The 15,125-nt window shown below is 56.5% G+C and overlaps 2 protein-coding genes across 2 annotated transcripts in view; both read right to left on the reverse strand.

The window, feature by feature from the left end:
• Positions 1–962: 962 nt before the first annotated feature.
• Positions 963–6,717, reverse strand: GRWD1 (glutamate rich WD repeat containing 1). The gene is made up of 7 exons (XM_004440220.3): positions 6,503–6,717; positions 6,182–6,299; positions 5,803–5,965; positions 3,768–3,981; positions 3,487–3,629; positions 3,124–3,321; positions 963–2,015 (listed from the first exon to the last, which is right to left on the reverse strand). The coding sequence occupies exons 1-7, from the start codon at positions 6,687–6,689 to the stop codon at positions 1,698–1,700; spliced, it is 1,341 nt and encodes a 446-aa protein (XP_004440277.1). The 5' UTR covers positions 6,690–6,717; the 3' UTR covers positions 963–1,697.
• A 2,020-nt stretch (positions 6,718–8,737) lies between these two features.
• The window catches only part of GRIN2D (glutamate ionotropic receptor NMDA type subunit 2D), a 30,366-nt gene continuing 23,978 nt past the window's right edge, over positions 8,738–15,125 (reverse strand). Inside the window, 4 exon segments of the mRNA XM_014795085.2 lie at positions 8,738–9,018; positions 9,020–10,119; positions 10,289–10,521; positions 10,709–10,896. Of these exon segments, the coding sequence (XP_014650571.2) occupies positions 8,784–9,018; positions 9,020–10,119; positions 10,289–10,521; positions 10,709–10,896 (1,756 nt within the window). The 3' untranslated portion in view covers positions 8,738–8,783.

Below are 15,125 nucleotides of genomic sequence, written 5' to 3' on the forward strand. Positions count from 1 at the left end.
AGACAGAGTTGGGAAAATAGACAGATGGAAAACAGAGATGGGGCAAGGAAGAGAGGCTCTCACTGAGGGAGGATGGGGGGAGGCAGAAAATGGAGATGATGTCAGAGTTAGAGGCACCAGATCTGGGGGGAGAGATTGTTCTGGGGCTGGAATCTGTCACTGAGGGTAAGACAGGACCTCCCTGAGGGGGGACAGTGAGGATGCGGGATGTTGAGGCAGAGACGGCTGAGCTAGGAGGATGGGGGTGCAGGAGGTAGGATGGCTCTCAAGGCCAGGACTGCTCCCAGGGCCCTGCATGGGGGCACGTACCTGGTGGGGCAGCCCACCCCCATGTCCTCCACCGGGGGCTCCTCTGCTCCGGCCAAGGGGAGGCCTCTGTGGTGCTGAGGGGCTGCGGTCTGTCCTCAGCCCCAGGGGCCTTGTGCTGGGGATGCCCGACCTCTGTGTCCACAGGCGGATCAGAGGCCTGGCCGGAGGGGGGGCAGGGGGTGGGGCCAGCTCAGAGCCGCAGAGGGGGAGCCAGGGAGGACGGCCAGGCAGGATGGCTGGGCCACAGCCCAAGCAGGCTGGAGAGGAGCCGGTGGCGGAGGAGAGACACAGAAGGGGGAGGGGGCCAGGAGACACAGGAAGATGGGGACACAGATGAGGGAACAAAGAAATGGTGAGATAATGATAAGGGACAGTCAGGGAAGGATAGAGACATGGAGGGCTCCCTGGTTCCCCCTGAGACAAAGCCTTAAAAAGTTGGGGGGGCACAGGTGAGAGACCGGGAGTGAGTTCCAGATGGAATAGAATTTGGGGAAGGCAGAACTGGAGAGCACCCAGTGGGCTGAGGGTTGGACTGCATGGGGCAGGGACTCCCAGTGGCCTCTCCCAGCCCAGAGGCCTAGGGACAGATTGCTGCCTCCTCTGCCCGTTTCCTCACAGCGAAGTGGCCAGGACGAGTCTCACACACATCAGGCCTCATTCTGGTCCTTTATTGCCTCTCAGGAGCGCCCCCCTTCCTCCCTGCAGAGCGCCTGTCTTTGGCACAGGGAGCAGAGAAGACCCCACACAGCCCCCACTGGGAAGTCCGGGCCCACCCAGCTGGCAGGAACACAAAGGGCAAAACCAAATTCTGCTGGAGGAACCCACCTCTCAAATTTGGTCCAGCCATTGTAAAGCAATGAGTTCCCTGGGGGAGACCAGCAGCCAAAGCTGGGTCTTGGGGCAGAGAGGTCAAAGGGTCAAGCCAGGTGCCACAGCTGACAGAATATCCACAGCAACACAGGCCACACCAGGCCCACCTGGGAAACAGCCAGCGGAGTCCTCTGACAGGTGGTGGTGGTGAGGGGGGGGCACTGGGCCAAACCAAGTCTTTGGGTGGGAGGGGTCACTGGACTCAAAGGCAGTGGTTTTACAGAGCCTTGGGTCAAACCAAGTCCTTTGGTTGGAGGAGGCGGGGTCACAGGACCAAACCAAGTAGTTTGAGAGAGTCACGGGTCAAACTATATCCTTTGGCAAGGGGGTCATCAGGCCAAACCAAGTCCTTTCAAAGAAGAGTAAGGCCAAGAGAATCCATCATGGCGGCCAATGGGCCGAACTAAGCCCTTCTTTTGGAGTGGGGCTGGTCAACAGATCTGAATGAGTCCCCTCAGGGGAACCAACCTCATCTTCAGTTCCCAAGTGGAAGGCCAGGCCAGATGCCGCGGGGCGCCTCAGACGCTGATGGTGCGGAAGACAGTGAAGCCCGACAGGGCGGTGCTAACCAGGACGCCAGGGCACTGCGGGTGCCAGTGCAGCTCCTTCAGGTCTGTTTCGCCCTGGTGCACGAAGAGCAGCTGCTGGGGGAGGTCCGCCAGCCCGGGGTCGGTCTCCGTGTCGCCCGCCTCGGGGTCCCGCTCCACTGCCAGGTCCCACTGTGTGATCTGGTTGTCTGCACCCGAGGCTGCGAAGACCCCACTGTCCTGGGGGTGCCACTCGACGGACGTCACGGGGGCCACGTGCTGCTTGAAGGTGGCCACGGGGGAGCCATTCTACAGGAAGATGGGCGTCAGGGGCTCTGAGCACCTCGGCTTGACTCCTGGGGTGACCCAGGCAGAGCCCCCTACCCCTCTCCAGCCTTAAGGTTCAATCAGAGCTCCCCCACTCATGCCCCCACAAGCCCAGATTTTCTGAAAGGGACGGAGGGCGAAGCACAGCTGGTAATAAAGGTGTGACGGCCCAAGGGCTGCGAATCAGTGATTTCACTAGCAGACAAGCCCTTCCCAGCTCCAGGTCACAAAATCCCCACCCCTTCTTCTCCCTGGGCGTGCCTTAGCTTCCCTTCCTATAAAAGGGAAAGGTGGCTCTCCATGTGCTCTCCCCTCTGATTCTGTGCAGGCCTTAGAGGGGGCAGAAGCACGACTCCCCGGCTCCAGAGAGGGAGCAAAGAACAAAGGCACTCTGGCTACAGAAAAAGTGCTGCTGGGGATTGGAGTCTCTCTAATTTGGAGAGGTGGCTCCAAAGTTCCAATGGTCAATCAACTCCTCCATGTGACCTGGCCACACACCTGCCTTGCCTTCGGGGCTGGAATCTATTTCTAGAAGCCTCCCCAGGGCTGATTCTATAGAATCCAGTACTATGGAGGAGAAAAAGAAATTACAACATAGTGGTCCTAGAAAGGCATGGTGCCATATGAAATGACAGCTTTGTCCAGAGTAAAGCCAGAAGCTGCAACTTCTGCCCACAGCCCCACAGAGTGAACTCTTAGCTGGGCTGTTACGTCCTATCTGCTCCTGTCCTTTCTGTGCCTCAGTTTCCTCTCCTGCGATGAGTGAGGTGGGCTCCAATTCTCAGCGGATTCTATAAAAGCCACTAAAAGAAAAACTACAACTCCCTGAAGCACTTGAGCCCCTGGGCAGCACAGCTGGCTGCACGGCTCTCCCAGGGGCAGATGGGAGTTGTAGTCTCTGCCGCCACTCAGCCTCTTCTGTCTCCTGTCAACGCTCCTGCTGGCAGAGCGAGCGACTCCATACCAGCCACACGCCCTCCTCTTGCTGAGCCTCTTTCCTCATCTGCACCCTGAAGGGCCTGGACCTCAGTTCGAAGGGCATTCCCATCTCAGGAGGGAAAGCCACAAATCCTAGAGGCTGGGTGAGTACCTTGAACTGCCGCAGGTCCCAGACTTTGAGGGCCCCGTCGTCCCCGCCGCTGAGCAGGAAGGGCTCCCGGCGACTCCAGCTGATGACGTTGACGTCCCCGTCGTGGGCGCTGGCGGTGGTGAGCATGCAGGCCTTGCTGGGGGCTGCCCGGATGTCCCAGATGCGAATGGAGGCATCCGCTGAGCAGGAGGCAAATACCTGGACAAGGCAGAGTCTGAGTGACCCCAGTGTACCCCACCCCACCCTGCAGACCAGGGACTAGTGGTGGGCGACCCTCTCTTTTAGTGTCCCCCTCACTAGGACCTGCTCCCAGCCCCCTCCTCCCCCAAGACCCAGGAGTCCAGGCCCCCAGCCCTCCCTCACCGTGTCCTCAGTTGGGGACCACTGTAGGTCCTCCACGGAGCGTGTGTGGCCCACAAAAGGCCGCTGGTCCACGTGCCAGGAGCCGCCATCCGCAGGCGTCCAGAGGTGGATGTTCTTCTGACAGTCACCAGTCAGCAGGCGCCCTGGGGAAGGGAGTCAGGACGCTGCCTGGTCCCAGCTGGCCACAGCTCACTCCCCTCTGTGGAGTCTTAGCACCCACCCCTGCTGGGGACCCTGTTCCCTCCCACCCCGCAGGACCAAGTCCCACCCCGGGGACTTACCTGGCACACGGGAGGACCAGTCGAGTGCAAAGCCCTCGCCCATGTGGCCAGCAAAGGCGAAGATGGGCTTCACTCGGGCCTGCTCATCCCGGAGGAAGGTCGCCATGGCCTGGGGGTCATCCACCACCTGCAGAAGCCGCCGCAGCGCGAACACCTCCACCTGGCCCTTCTCTGACCATACCGCAGCCACCGGCTCCTCACCCAGCCATGACACCTGCAGGGGGGAGCAGCAAAGAGGGAGGTTAGGTGGGAGGGACAGGAGGCTCAGGGTGGCGACCACAGCTCCTAGCATCCCTGAGAACCAGAACTGTGGTTCCTCAGATCCCCCAGGGCTGGGACTACAACTCCCAGAAATCTTTCCAGGAAAGGCATCTTAGCCTACAAGACCAGCTTGGTACCTGGGACAACTCCCGACTCTGCGGTAGAGGTAGTGTTGGTGGGAGGTCACAACTCCTTCCAGGCTCCTGGTTATCGAGGCTTCAATTCCCACTAGCCCCCAGGAGTGTGTTCAGACTCCTGGTCTCTCTAACCCTCTAAATGTCAGAGGGTCACAGGCCTCAGTCCTCAGATCTGTGCCTCTGTACGTATCCTGTTCAGCCTCAAGGTTTCCAGGAGCCTTTAACCCTGAGCTCTCTTCTGAACCCCAGACTCATATCGCACTCGAAACCACTCGTCCACTCGAACTTCACGAGACCAAAGTCAAGCTCCTGATCACTGACTGCACCCTCCTCCTCCCTGGTATTCCCCACCTCAGGACCCAGACTGCAGAACTTGTTCCCGACTTGTTTTGTCTTCCTCATCCCCACCAGCTCTACTGGCTACACTGAAATTGCACCACTTCCAACCCTTCTCGCCACCTCTGTTGCCATCACTCAGGCTACTACTGATGTCATCCTTCCCCTGAATTACCATACCGGTCTCCTCCCAGGACTCTGTCCTTCTGCCCTTGCCTTCCTGCAGTCTATTCTCAATACAGCAGCCAGCAGGATCCCTTGAAAACACAAGTCAGCTCCCATCTGCCCTCTAGTCTAAGCCCTCCAATGACTCCCAACTTCTCCAAATAAAAGCCAAGTCCTTACAAGTATGAGGCCCTAAATGATCTGTCTCCTCCATGCCTACTCACCAAATGTCATCACTTTCCCTTTCTTCCATTCTGCTCCAGATGCACTGGTCTCCCCAGCTTCCCTCAAAACTCCTCAAACATGCCAAACGCACCCCAGAACCTTTGCACTTGCGTTTCCCTTGCCTATAACTCTGCCCCACAGATATCCTTGGCTCACTGCCTCACTTGCTGTGGGTCTCTGTTCAAATGGCACCTTACCAGTGAATACTTCCCTGACCACACTATTTAAAATAGCAACCCCACCCAGGAACTCCGTAACTGCTTTACTTTGCTTTATTTTTCTCCGTAACACTTAGGACTTTTGGACATACTACACATTAACTTTGTTTCTTCTTGTTCCTTTCCCCACTAGCATACAAGTTTCACAGAGCCACAGACCTTTTGCTCACTGTTAAATCCCCAGGGTCTAGAACAGTACCTTTAACACTTTAAGGTACCATTAATACTTTAATGGAAACACACAACAAGAACTATGGGCCAAGCACTGCTCTAAATTCATACATCACCTCATTTAAATTGCACATCAACCTGATCAGAAGATGCTATAACTCTGAAGCACAAAAGTAACTCCCCCAGCCCAGAACACTTGGTAAGCAATAACAGAAAACATCTCACACTACAAGTGCTGTTTTTAGGCATCTGAAATAACCATATTACTTCATTTTATCCTCACATCAGCCCCATCGGTAAGTTTTATAACTCTCACCACGTTACAGGAAAGGAAAGTACACAAAAAGCATCCTCATAGTATCTAGCCCATAGTAACGATCATAGCAGCTAAAATACCTATACACTAATATATAAAATTATGTGCCAGGTGATCTTCCAAAAGCTGAAGGGCATGGACGTGGGGGTCCATGCCCTTCAGCTGCTCCAGAGAATGTGGAGCAGACTCTTGGGACTGTTATTCACCCGAACTCGGTTGATGCCGCCATAGTGGGGCACCATAGCCAGCTCCAGCTGAGGCTTCCGCTCTTCTTCATCCTCTTCGTCTTCCTCCTCCTCCTCTTCATCGCTGCCCTCTGATGGCGGGGGCTTCGTCCCAAGCAGATTGTGCATCCGGAGCATCATTAGTCTGGGGGGAAGTGTGGTGTGAGCGAGATACTGGATGCCAGGATCCTTGCGGAGGAGGAGGCAGGAAATCCCAACTTCCGGGTCTCAGGGAGGCAGAAGCTGGAAGCCCTCCCTCCTGGGTCCTGGGGAAGGGGGAGCCGGAGTCTCAGACTCCTGGGCCTTGAGGCAGTAAGAGGCTGGAGACTTGGATTCCTGGTCCTGGGAAAGCCTCACTCACCTGTTGCTCTGGGCGCTCTCCGCCTGGGTCCCAGCACACAGATAAAGGGTAAGAGGAAGCTCTGTCCGATTGTCTCCCAGATGATCCCGGACTATGTCGAAGCTGAGACAGGGGGCGCCTGGGGATGGAAGGAGGGGCTGGAAAATTAGGACAGGACGGAGAGATCTCAGCCCCCTCGAGTGTGATGTCACTCCTCCTAGACCCCCGTTTTCTCTTTCAAAGCGCCTCATAAGTTTAAGGCTCAGGACCAGAGCCCCTCAGGACCCAAGAGTCCAGTCCCCTCTTTCCGCAGGACCCAGAAGTCCTGCTGCCCAGCCCTACCAGTTTGCGCTCGGTGGTACAGCACGTAGGCCTCCTCGTCCATGACCAGCTCCTCTCCTTCGCGCAGCGGCGGTCCCCTGCCGGGCAGGTAGACTTGGGCCTGGCCCTGGGACCCTGCGTCGCCGGACTCAGCCTCCATGGGCTCCCCAGTTTCACACGTGCGCCGCCGACCCTTGCGCGCCGCCATCTTCGAACTCTCTCACCGCCGGCGCGAAGTAATAGCGTCACTTCCGGGTTGCGCTTTCCACGCGCTGAGAGCCGCCCGGCTGCGCAGTTACCTTGGAAACCTCCTGGTTCACCAATTAGAGAGGGCGGTGGGGAGACGGTGAAGGAGAACTAAGGTAACGTCGTCCTGGCCTAGCGACCCAGGCCTGCAGATGCGGAGACGCTACACCAGCCGCCTGACTTTGGAGCGCTCTTCCGCGCAGCAGCGGCAAAGCCTCCTGGGAGTTGTAGTTCTGCAGGAGTCCGGTTTCCCCATCAACTAGAGTTCTGAGCCCCGACTCCATCTTCCACCTTTGACTGCCAGTGCTTTCTTTCCACCTAATTAACTATTCATGTATGCAAATAAGAGCTCTTACTGGCAAGGAGACTGGGTTTCTGCTCCCTGAGGACCCATAAAGCCGGTTTCTGCTCCCCTGCTTATGATGGCTTTAATTTACTTCAGAATGCTTGAGTGTAGACAGGATGATATTACATGTAAGTTAGACGGTTGAATCTACCGTTTAGGGGCAGTCAGTTGCCTAACCAGGCGTTCACATTGCAGCTATGGTCAGCGAGCACTTAATCAGAAAGTCCACCCTCTGGACGCAGCTATTACAAGTGCTTCGACTCTCTTTATCGCCCGTCAGCACCAGAGGTTTGGCTAATAGGTGTAATGAAATATTAGAAATAGATTCTCATTGGTGAGATAGACGGCACTAAGATATGTGGATTGGCTGGGATATATTAGACACCCTCCTCGCTTGCATGAACAGGATATTAAGAATCCAGCAAGCCATGGGAATGGGACCCTAGGCTTGATCCTAAAGTGTTTTGATCCTGGATCTTTCTTGAGTTCTCTGTCCCCCCTTCTCTCTAGGTCTCTGTCTACCCTTGCCCCTTCTCAATGCTTCTCTTCTTAGGGCCTTTTCTGGCCATCTGTTTCTGAGTCTTTGTCTCTCACCTCCCTCCAGAGTCTCTGTTCTCGCTCTAATTCTCTTTCTGTCCCCTCTTTCTCTGTGGGACTTTTCTGTTTCCTCCAGAGAAGTTTGAGGGGGGCCTAAGAGACAGACACGGAGCTCACACTTGGACTGAGGAGGCATAAAAACATGGTTTATTCCAAACACTGCAGTGTGGAACAGAAGAGTGGGAAGGGAGGTTGGTGGTGAGTGTGGACTCCCAAACCCTCCGCTCCACAACGCAGCTCCAGACCCGGCTGGAGATCTGGGAAGAGGAGGCTTTTGGGGGGGTCTGCTGGGTCATCACTGAAGGGTCGTAAATAAGGGTTGGATTTGGAGAGGATGTGGCACCTGGGGCTGGGAGTGAGGTGCGACAGGGCGGGAAGTTTTGGCCGGTTGGAGGTCGGGATCAACGCTGGGGCAGGGGGAGGCGGGGCTTCCGTTGGGGGCGTGTCCTGGGTCAAAACAGGGAAAAGCGACCGAGGGTGGAAAAGGAGGAGGGGTGTCACGGTTTGACGTCAAAGGTCTGAGTCTGGTCGGGGCACAGTCTGGGGTTCGGGTCACAGTTTGGGGTCAGGGGTCACAGTCTGGGGTCGGATGCCCATTTTTAGGGGTCGGAAGTCACAGTCTGGGGTCAGGGATTTCTGTGTGGCGGGGCCAAGGTCTGGGGTCACAGTTTGGCGAACGCGTCTCACAGTTTTGAGTCCCGATGGATGAAAGGTTAAAAACGGGCTTCCCCGGAGGCGTGGCTGGGGCCGGGGAGCTGCACAGTGATGTGGGGGCCACAGCCCCGGGCGTGGGGGTGGGGCGCGGACGTGGCGTGACCCCCCCCCACCTCCCGCCCCATCTGGTGACGTTAAAAAGCCCTTGTCGGGTTTAAAAAAAGGTCCAGTGGGCTCCGAGACCCCGCCTCCTCACTCCCAGACTGGGTGAGATTTGGGGGACCAAATCCCCTCCGCCTAGCTGTGCCCCCAAACTGGGGGCGCAGGACGCTGCTCCAGGCGGGGTCCGGCCAGTTCCAGTTTTTCCCTTCCCAACCCACGTGGGTCCTGTCCACTGCGCGTGCCCCCTCGGGCCGTGGCCTGCGCTGACCGAGGGGGCGTGGGGCCCCCGGGGCCGCGTCATACCTCGGACTCGAGGCTGGAGAAGTGCGCCGAGCCCCTGCGGGTACCCAGGTCCCCGCCCCGGTGTCTCCGGTGGGGCGCGGCGGGCAGCGGCGGCCCCCAGTGCGCGGCGTGCGGGCACCGGCGCGCGTGGCGGGAGGGCCCGGTGAGCCTGCGCGCGGGGGCGGCGCGGGGGCACGAGCTGAGGTCCTCGAGCGAGCGCGAGGTGGGCGCGGGCGGCGGGAGGTCCCAGCCCCGCGGCGCGCCGGTGCCGGTGGTGGTGCGGCGCGGCGGCGGCGGGCGCGCGGTGCGAGGCCCGCGGGCGGTGAGGGTGCGGCCGCGGGCACCCGCAGCGGGCCCGGCGCCGGGGCGGGGGCCCCGCGGCCCAGGGCGGGGGCGGCGGCGCCCACCAGCCGCCGTCCAGGCCGTCGTGCGAGCAGCTGAGATGGCGCGGCGGGGGCAGCAGCTCCAGGCTGGCGCAGTGGCGGCAGTGCCAGGCGGCTGGGCCGCCGCGCGGGGGCAGGTAGTCCCAGCTGCCGGCGCGCCAGCCCCCGAGCTTGTCGACCGACCAGTAGCGGCCGGGCGGCGGCCCGAGGCGCTCGGCGTACGGGTAGGGGAAGTCGGCGAACCACCAGGGCTCCAGGCCGCCCAGCGACGCGCCGCCCAGGCTCTCCGAGTCCTCCGAGTCCGACGGCGACGGCTCAAGGTCGAGGTAAGGGCAGGGGGGCGGCGCTGCGCGGCACGGGGGTGGCGCCCCCTGGGCTCCGCCGCCCGCGCCCCCCGCGCCCCCGGCGGCCCCGGCGCCCGGCCCCAGCAGGGGCTGGCTCTCTGGATCGGAGCGCGGCCAGCGCGCGGGCGCCGGCGGGCTCTCGTCCTCGAAGGCCAGGCGGCAGAGCGGCGGCCCGACGGCGGTGGCCGCGGCGGCAGGGGGCGCAGGCGGCGACGGGAAGCCCGGAAAGGCGCCGGGAGGGGGCTCGGCCGGCTCCTTGTCGCGCACGATGGCGAAGTAGGAGGGCGGCGGCTTCTGCGGGGGCTGCGCGGCCGGCGGGGACAGGGGGCGCCCGGCCACGCCCCGCGGCGCCGCGCGCGCCTCCCCCACGCCCAGGCCCTGCGGCTCGATGGGGCCGTAGTAGCGGTGGAAGCCGTCGGCCAGGCCCGCGCCGCCCGGCGGCCCTGCACCCTTGGTGCGCCGCCAGCGGTCCACAGCGGCGCGCTCGCGGGGCACGAAAGGCGCGGGGCCGGGCGCGGGCCGCGCCGTCGGGTACGCCGGGCTGGGCAGCGGCTGCGGCGGCGGCGGGGGCGGGGGCTTGGCCGGCGGCGGGGCGGCCTCCGCGCTGCAGCAGCTGTACATGCCCTGCAGGGGCCGCGGGAGAGGAGAGGGTCAGCGCGGGAGGCCCGGGACCACCTGCCTTCCCTCCATCCCTCCCTCCTCTCCCGCACCTCGGCCCACTCTCTTCCATTTCCAGGCATCCCTGCCTGTTTCCCCCCATCTCTCCCCTTCTGCCTCCCTCCCTCCCCCATACCCTGGAGAAGGCCAGCAGGAAGTCCATGCGGTGGGTGGGCCCCAGGCAGTGCCGCAGGCGCCAGTACACCAGGTGCTCCCACGCGAAGACCAGCAGGGAGAGGCCCATGGCCACCAGGAGCATGTAGAAGACCCCCGCCATGTTGTCGATGTCTAGCTTGCTGCTCATCACCTCGATTTTGTCATTGTGGCAGATCCCGGAGAGCCACAGCCGCTCCAGCATCTCGATCTCATCTAGGGAAAGGGGGTCGGAGGTCACCTTCCGCGGGCACCCTCTGAGGACCCTCCTCTCTGATACAGGAGTCTAGGCCCCCAGCCTCCTCCTCCCTCAGACCCTGGTGTCTCCATCCTCATCGCCTCCTCCCCCGGGACCCAGGGGTCTCGCCCTCTCCTGCCCCCCATCCCTGCGTGCAGCGCGCACCATCCCCCAGGAACTGCAGCAGCGCCAGGTCGATGGGCCGCTTCCAGCGGGAGCCCTTGTGCAGAGCGATGCCGTAGCCCGTGGTGGCAAAGACCTTGCCGGAGCCGATGGTGACGAGCTTGCAGCCCTCATCCTTGCGGGCCATGTAGTTGAGCACAGCTGCGTCATAGATGAAGGCGTCCAGCTTCCTGGGGGCGGGGGGGGGGGCATGAAGGGCAGGGTGAGTCCACTCAGATGCCCTTATGGCCCAGCCCAGAACTCCTCTCACCCCTGATCTCCAACTGCTCCAAGCCTAACTAGTGGGGAACTCTTGAGCAAGTCACTGCACCTCTCTGTGCCTCGGTTTCAACATCTGTAAAATGGGTGTAATAGCAATACCTCCCTTCTAAGGTCATTGCAAAGGTCAGTTAGGGCTTGGGGCAGAGGAAGTGCTGGAGAAATGCTAGCTGTGCTGTTAATGACATAATGACGCGTTTAATCCTCACCAGAGCCCCCCAGAGAAGGTCCTATATACTCTTTCACTTTAAAAAGAAAGACTGAGGCTCAGAAAGGCGAATCATACAAATAATAATTTTGCAGAATAAATGAACGAGTGAATAAATGAATCCACACCACAGAACACTGGGTAACTATTCTGTGAAATAAGATAAATGCTTATGATCTGACATTTGAAGATGTCCAGGGTGTATTAATGAGAAAAACAAAAAACTTAGAATCCCATACAGAGTATAATTCCATATTTATTTTTTAAAATGACATATGTCATGGGTGAAATTGGGGTCATCTTAACTGCAGACACCAGACTGGCTCTTAGAGGGAGCTTTGTCCAGCGTTGTCCAAAAGAACACTGCGATGATGGAGATGTTCCATCTGCACTGTCCAGCGTGACAGCCACCAGTCACACGTGGCTCTTGAGCACTTGAAATGTGACCCGTGTGACGAAGGGACAGAACTTTAAATTTTATTTAATTTTAATTAATTTACATGTAAGTCATATTGGACAGCGCAGGTCCGGGGAAAACAGACAGATCAAAGCTTGTGTCTGAACACCGGGCTGCAGGGAAGGCAAAGGGTGTTCTAGAAGAATGTGTCACCTGGAGTTTTGAGTCATTTGCCTGTCTGTTGATCTGTGTCCCCAAACATTCAGTAAAGCTCATCTACACACATGCACATAAATGCCTTGTGTACATGGATGGTTGCAGAGAAATTAAGGAAAAGGACAGAATTAGTCTGTGCACCCCAAGTGGGGAGACAGACAGACAGAAGGTTCCCCAAACGGAATGGATCCAGCTGAAGCAAAAATGTGGGGGTGGGGCAAAGAATGAGCAGAAGCTTGGGGAGGGCAGTGGCTGGGGGAGAATGGGGTTGGAATTCATTTTATATCCATCCTAACAGGCAGGGAGCTCGCAGCTGACATCTGGAAGTATATATATATATATATAGGCAAGAACAATACCTCTCCTGCCTGCGGGCACTGAGGCCTTGTGGGCAAACGGTAATTTCTCTCTAGGTTTCTCTTTGTTTAGAAAAATGCCCTTAGGGGTGAAAGGTGAATTGTTCCCTGGGTTTAAGTGTGAAGAACTTCCAGTTTTCAGAGTCAGGCTGAAGAGGAGGGATGGAGGTGCTGGGGACTAGGATAAGAAGGAAGGAGGGTGTCCTTGGGGGACACAAAAGAGGGGTGTGGGGGGTGGAGACCCAAGGAGCATTTTAGAGCCAAAGATCAAGGCTTCCGGTGGCGGGAAGGTCTGAGGGGCTTTCAGGAAGAGGGGATCTAAGAGCCTTCACTTTTCATGGTTTGCTCAGTTGTTCTGGGATATAATGCTGCTCTCCCTTCCATATCCCCTCATCCCTAAACCTCTAGTAACCAGCCATGCCCTGCAGCCTTTGTTTAGGCGTAGGTTTGGAAAATTAAAATTCCCTGCGTCTGTCCCTACTGTCCTGTTTATTCCCACCCTGTCGCCAGAGGGATCCTCCCCGCCCTCCTCAGCTCACTGCCTTCCCCTGGCTCCTCACTTCAGTCAGAGTGACTGGAGTTACCTTGAGTGACAAGGCCCTAGGCCACCAAACACCCCCGCATCCCTCCTCACCCCTCTGCCCTCATCTCCCATGCACGCCTCCCTCACTCACTCTGCTCCAGCCACACTGCCCTTTGCACAGTTCCTGGACCGCTTCAGCACGCTCCTGCCTCAGGGCCTTTGCACTGGCGGTTCCCTCTGCTGCAACGTTCTTCTCCCAGATAACCGCCTGGCTCGCTCCCTCACCTCCTTCAAGTGTTTGCTCAAAAGACACCTTCCCGAGCACCCTATTTAATACTGCAAGCTTTAGTCTCCTCCCTGGGTCTCCCAGACTCCTTCCCTCTCTGCCCTATTTTTGTCCATAGCACTTACCCCTTGTAATATAAAATGTTCTTAGTTATTAAGTGTATTGGCCCTCTCCCCCCGCACTGGAACTTAAGTTCCATGAGGGAACAGACCTTGTCTGTCTGGTTCACCGCTGTATCCACAGGGTCTAGAACGTTGCCTGGCGCACAATAGGTGCTTAAGAAAGAGTGGTTGAATGAACGAATTCAGGCTGGTGCAAGGCTGGCGTTCTGTGAGTCAGGCACTGAGCTGAGAGGTGAGGTTTCATTAATATGGGAAAGATGCCAAGAGGTTTTCCTCCATGGAAAAAGCAAGAGGGGAACAGTGTGTACTTTTAGTAAGGAATGTAGAAAGATGTGTGTATGCATACATGTTTTAATTGATCTGAAAGAAATAAAAAATAAGGCTTACTTTAGGGAAGGGGGACTTCATGTTTCCTTTTTGCCCCTCCTATGTGAGTGAGAAATTGAACCTGTCTCATGGAATGGGATTCCAGAACTGGCTGGGAGGAGAAGCTGTTTCTTTTTTTCTTTTTAAGAGATGCATGTCCTTTCCCTCCCTGTGAGGTTGCTTGCCCTCAGCGGTAGGGTAAGCCCACAGTTGGTATGTGAGCCAGCCGAAGCCATGTGAGGCTGCCAGTTCCCTTGTACCTCTCTGTAAGGATGGAATTTTCTAGTGCTGTCCACGCTGGTAACCACTAGCCACGTGTGGCTATTTGAATTTAAATTTTAACTAAATTAAAAGTTTAGTTCCTTAGTCACACCAACCACATTTCAAGTGAGCAAGAGCCAGTGGCTCCCATATTGGAGTGCTCAGGTCTAGAACATTCCATCATCGCACAAAGCCTGTTGGAGAGCGCTGCCCTAGACACGTGTGTGCGTCCACCTCCCAGACTAGAATGGGAGCTCCAGGAGAGCAGGGGCTTTGCTGTGTTCACTGACATATCCTCGATGCCTAGCCCAGTGCCTGGTGCCAGAAGACCCTAAATAAACATTTATTGGATGAATGAATGAATGAGTGAATGCCTTTTAACTTTCATATCATTATGGGTTATCTTGTGAGGGAGATCATGGTTCATTATATTTCTTTGTTCCTCTCTATATTAAAAACATTATACATATAATATGTATATGTATACATATACACATGCATACATATATATATTTTTTATATATATTTGACTAACCCAAGAAAAGAGACTGAAAAATACTGACATTGGAAATTCCCCAACAAAAATGATCCAGACACATCACCCTACAGTGACATTCATAGTCAACAGTTTGCTCATGTAATCACAGGCCCACCACTTCCAGAATTTTGGACCCCCCACTCCCAAATATGAACAGACTACCAAGAATTGATAGACATCAGATAAAGCCTCTAAAGAGAAAGATACAAACAAATGGGGGGTGGGGACTTGGAGGAAACAGAATATATAGAGAGGAGAAAATGTAAAAAAACCAAGAACTGTCATTAAGATAATCAGAGAAATGAGACAAGATACTGCAACTTTGAACCATGAATAGGATAGTATAAAATAGGATATGATAAAATTTACAGAATACTATAAACATTCAAAGATGAAAAAAAGAGTTCTTAGAATGACATGAGGATAGGATTGAAAGGTCCAGCAATGAAAATAGTTGAAGACACATTAGTGAGAAATGCCAGCATACTGAGGACAGGGAAAAGAAAAACACATCACATTCAAGGCTTAGGAATCAGAATGACTTCAGACTTTTCAACAGTTACACCGGAAATTAGAAGACAATGGGGTGATGCCTTGAAAATTCTAGAGGAAAATGACCTCCAGCCCAGAATTTTATACCCAGCCAGACGGCCCATCAAGAGTAAAGATGTTTTCAGAATTGCAATGTCTCTAAAATTTTACCCCCATGTGCCTGTTGTCAGGAAGCTCAAAAGAAAAAGAGAGCTAAATCCAGGAGGAGGAAGGATTGGGATACGACAAGATCTAAGCCACGGGGGAGGTGAAGGGATCAAGATGGCGCCTGTGCCCCAGACTGCAGCTGGCCAGAGGCCACGAGAGAAACTTCTTC

The sequence above is a fragment of the Ceratotherium simum genome, chromosome 33, assembly GCF_057802395.1.
Source record: "Ceratotherium simum simum isolate JZ-2026a chromosome 33, ASM5780239v1, whole genome shotgun sequence".
Taxonomy (NCBI): domain Eukaryota; kingdom Metazoa; phylum Chordata; class Mammalia; order Perissodactyla; family Rhinocerotidae; genus Ceratotherium; species Ceratotherium simum.

What these genes read in the sequence shown, in the direction of transcription:
- GRWD1 (XM_004440220.3), bottom strand. Translation starts at nt 6,689, where the DNA reads ATGGCGGCGCGCAAGGGTCGGCGGCGCACGTGTGAAACTGGGGAGCCC. An exon ending in GCGGCATCAACCGAGTTCGG is followed by an intron (nt 3,982 to 5,802) that starts GTGAATAACAGT and finishes TCCCCCCTGCAG; the next exon opens with GTGTCATGGCTGGGTGAGGA. An exon ending in GGTCCCCAACTGAGGACACG is followed by an intron (nt 3,322 to 3,486) that starts GTGAGGGAGGGC and finishes TGCCTTGTCCAG; the next exon opens with GTATTTGCCTCCTGCTCAGC.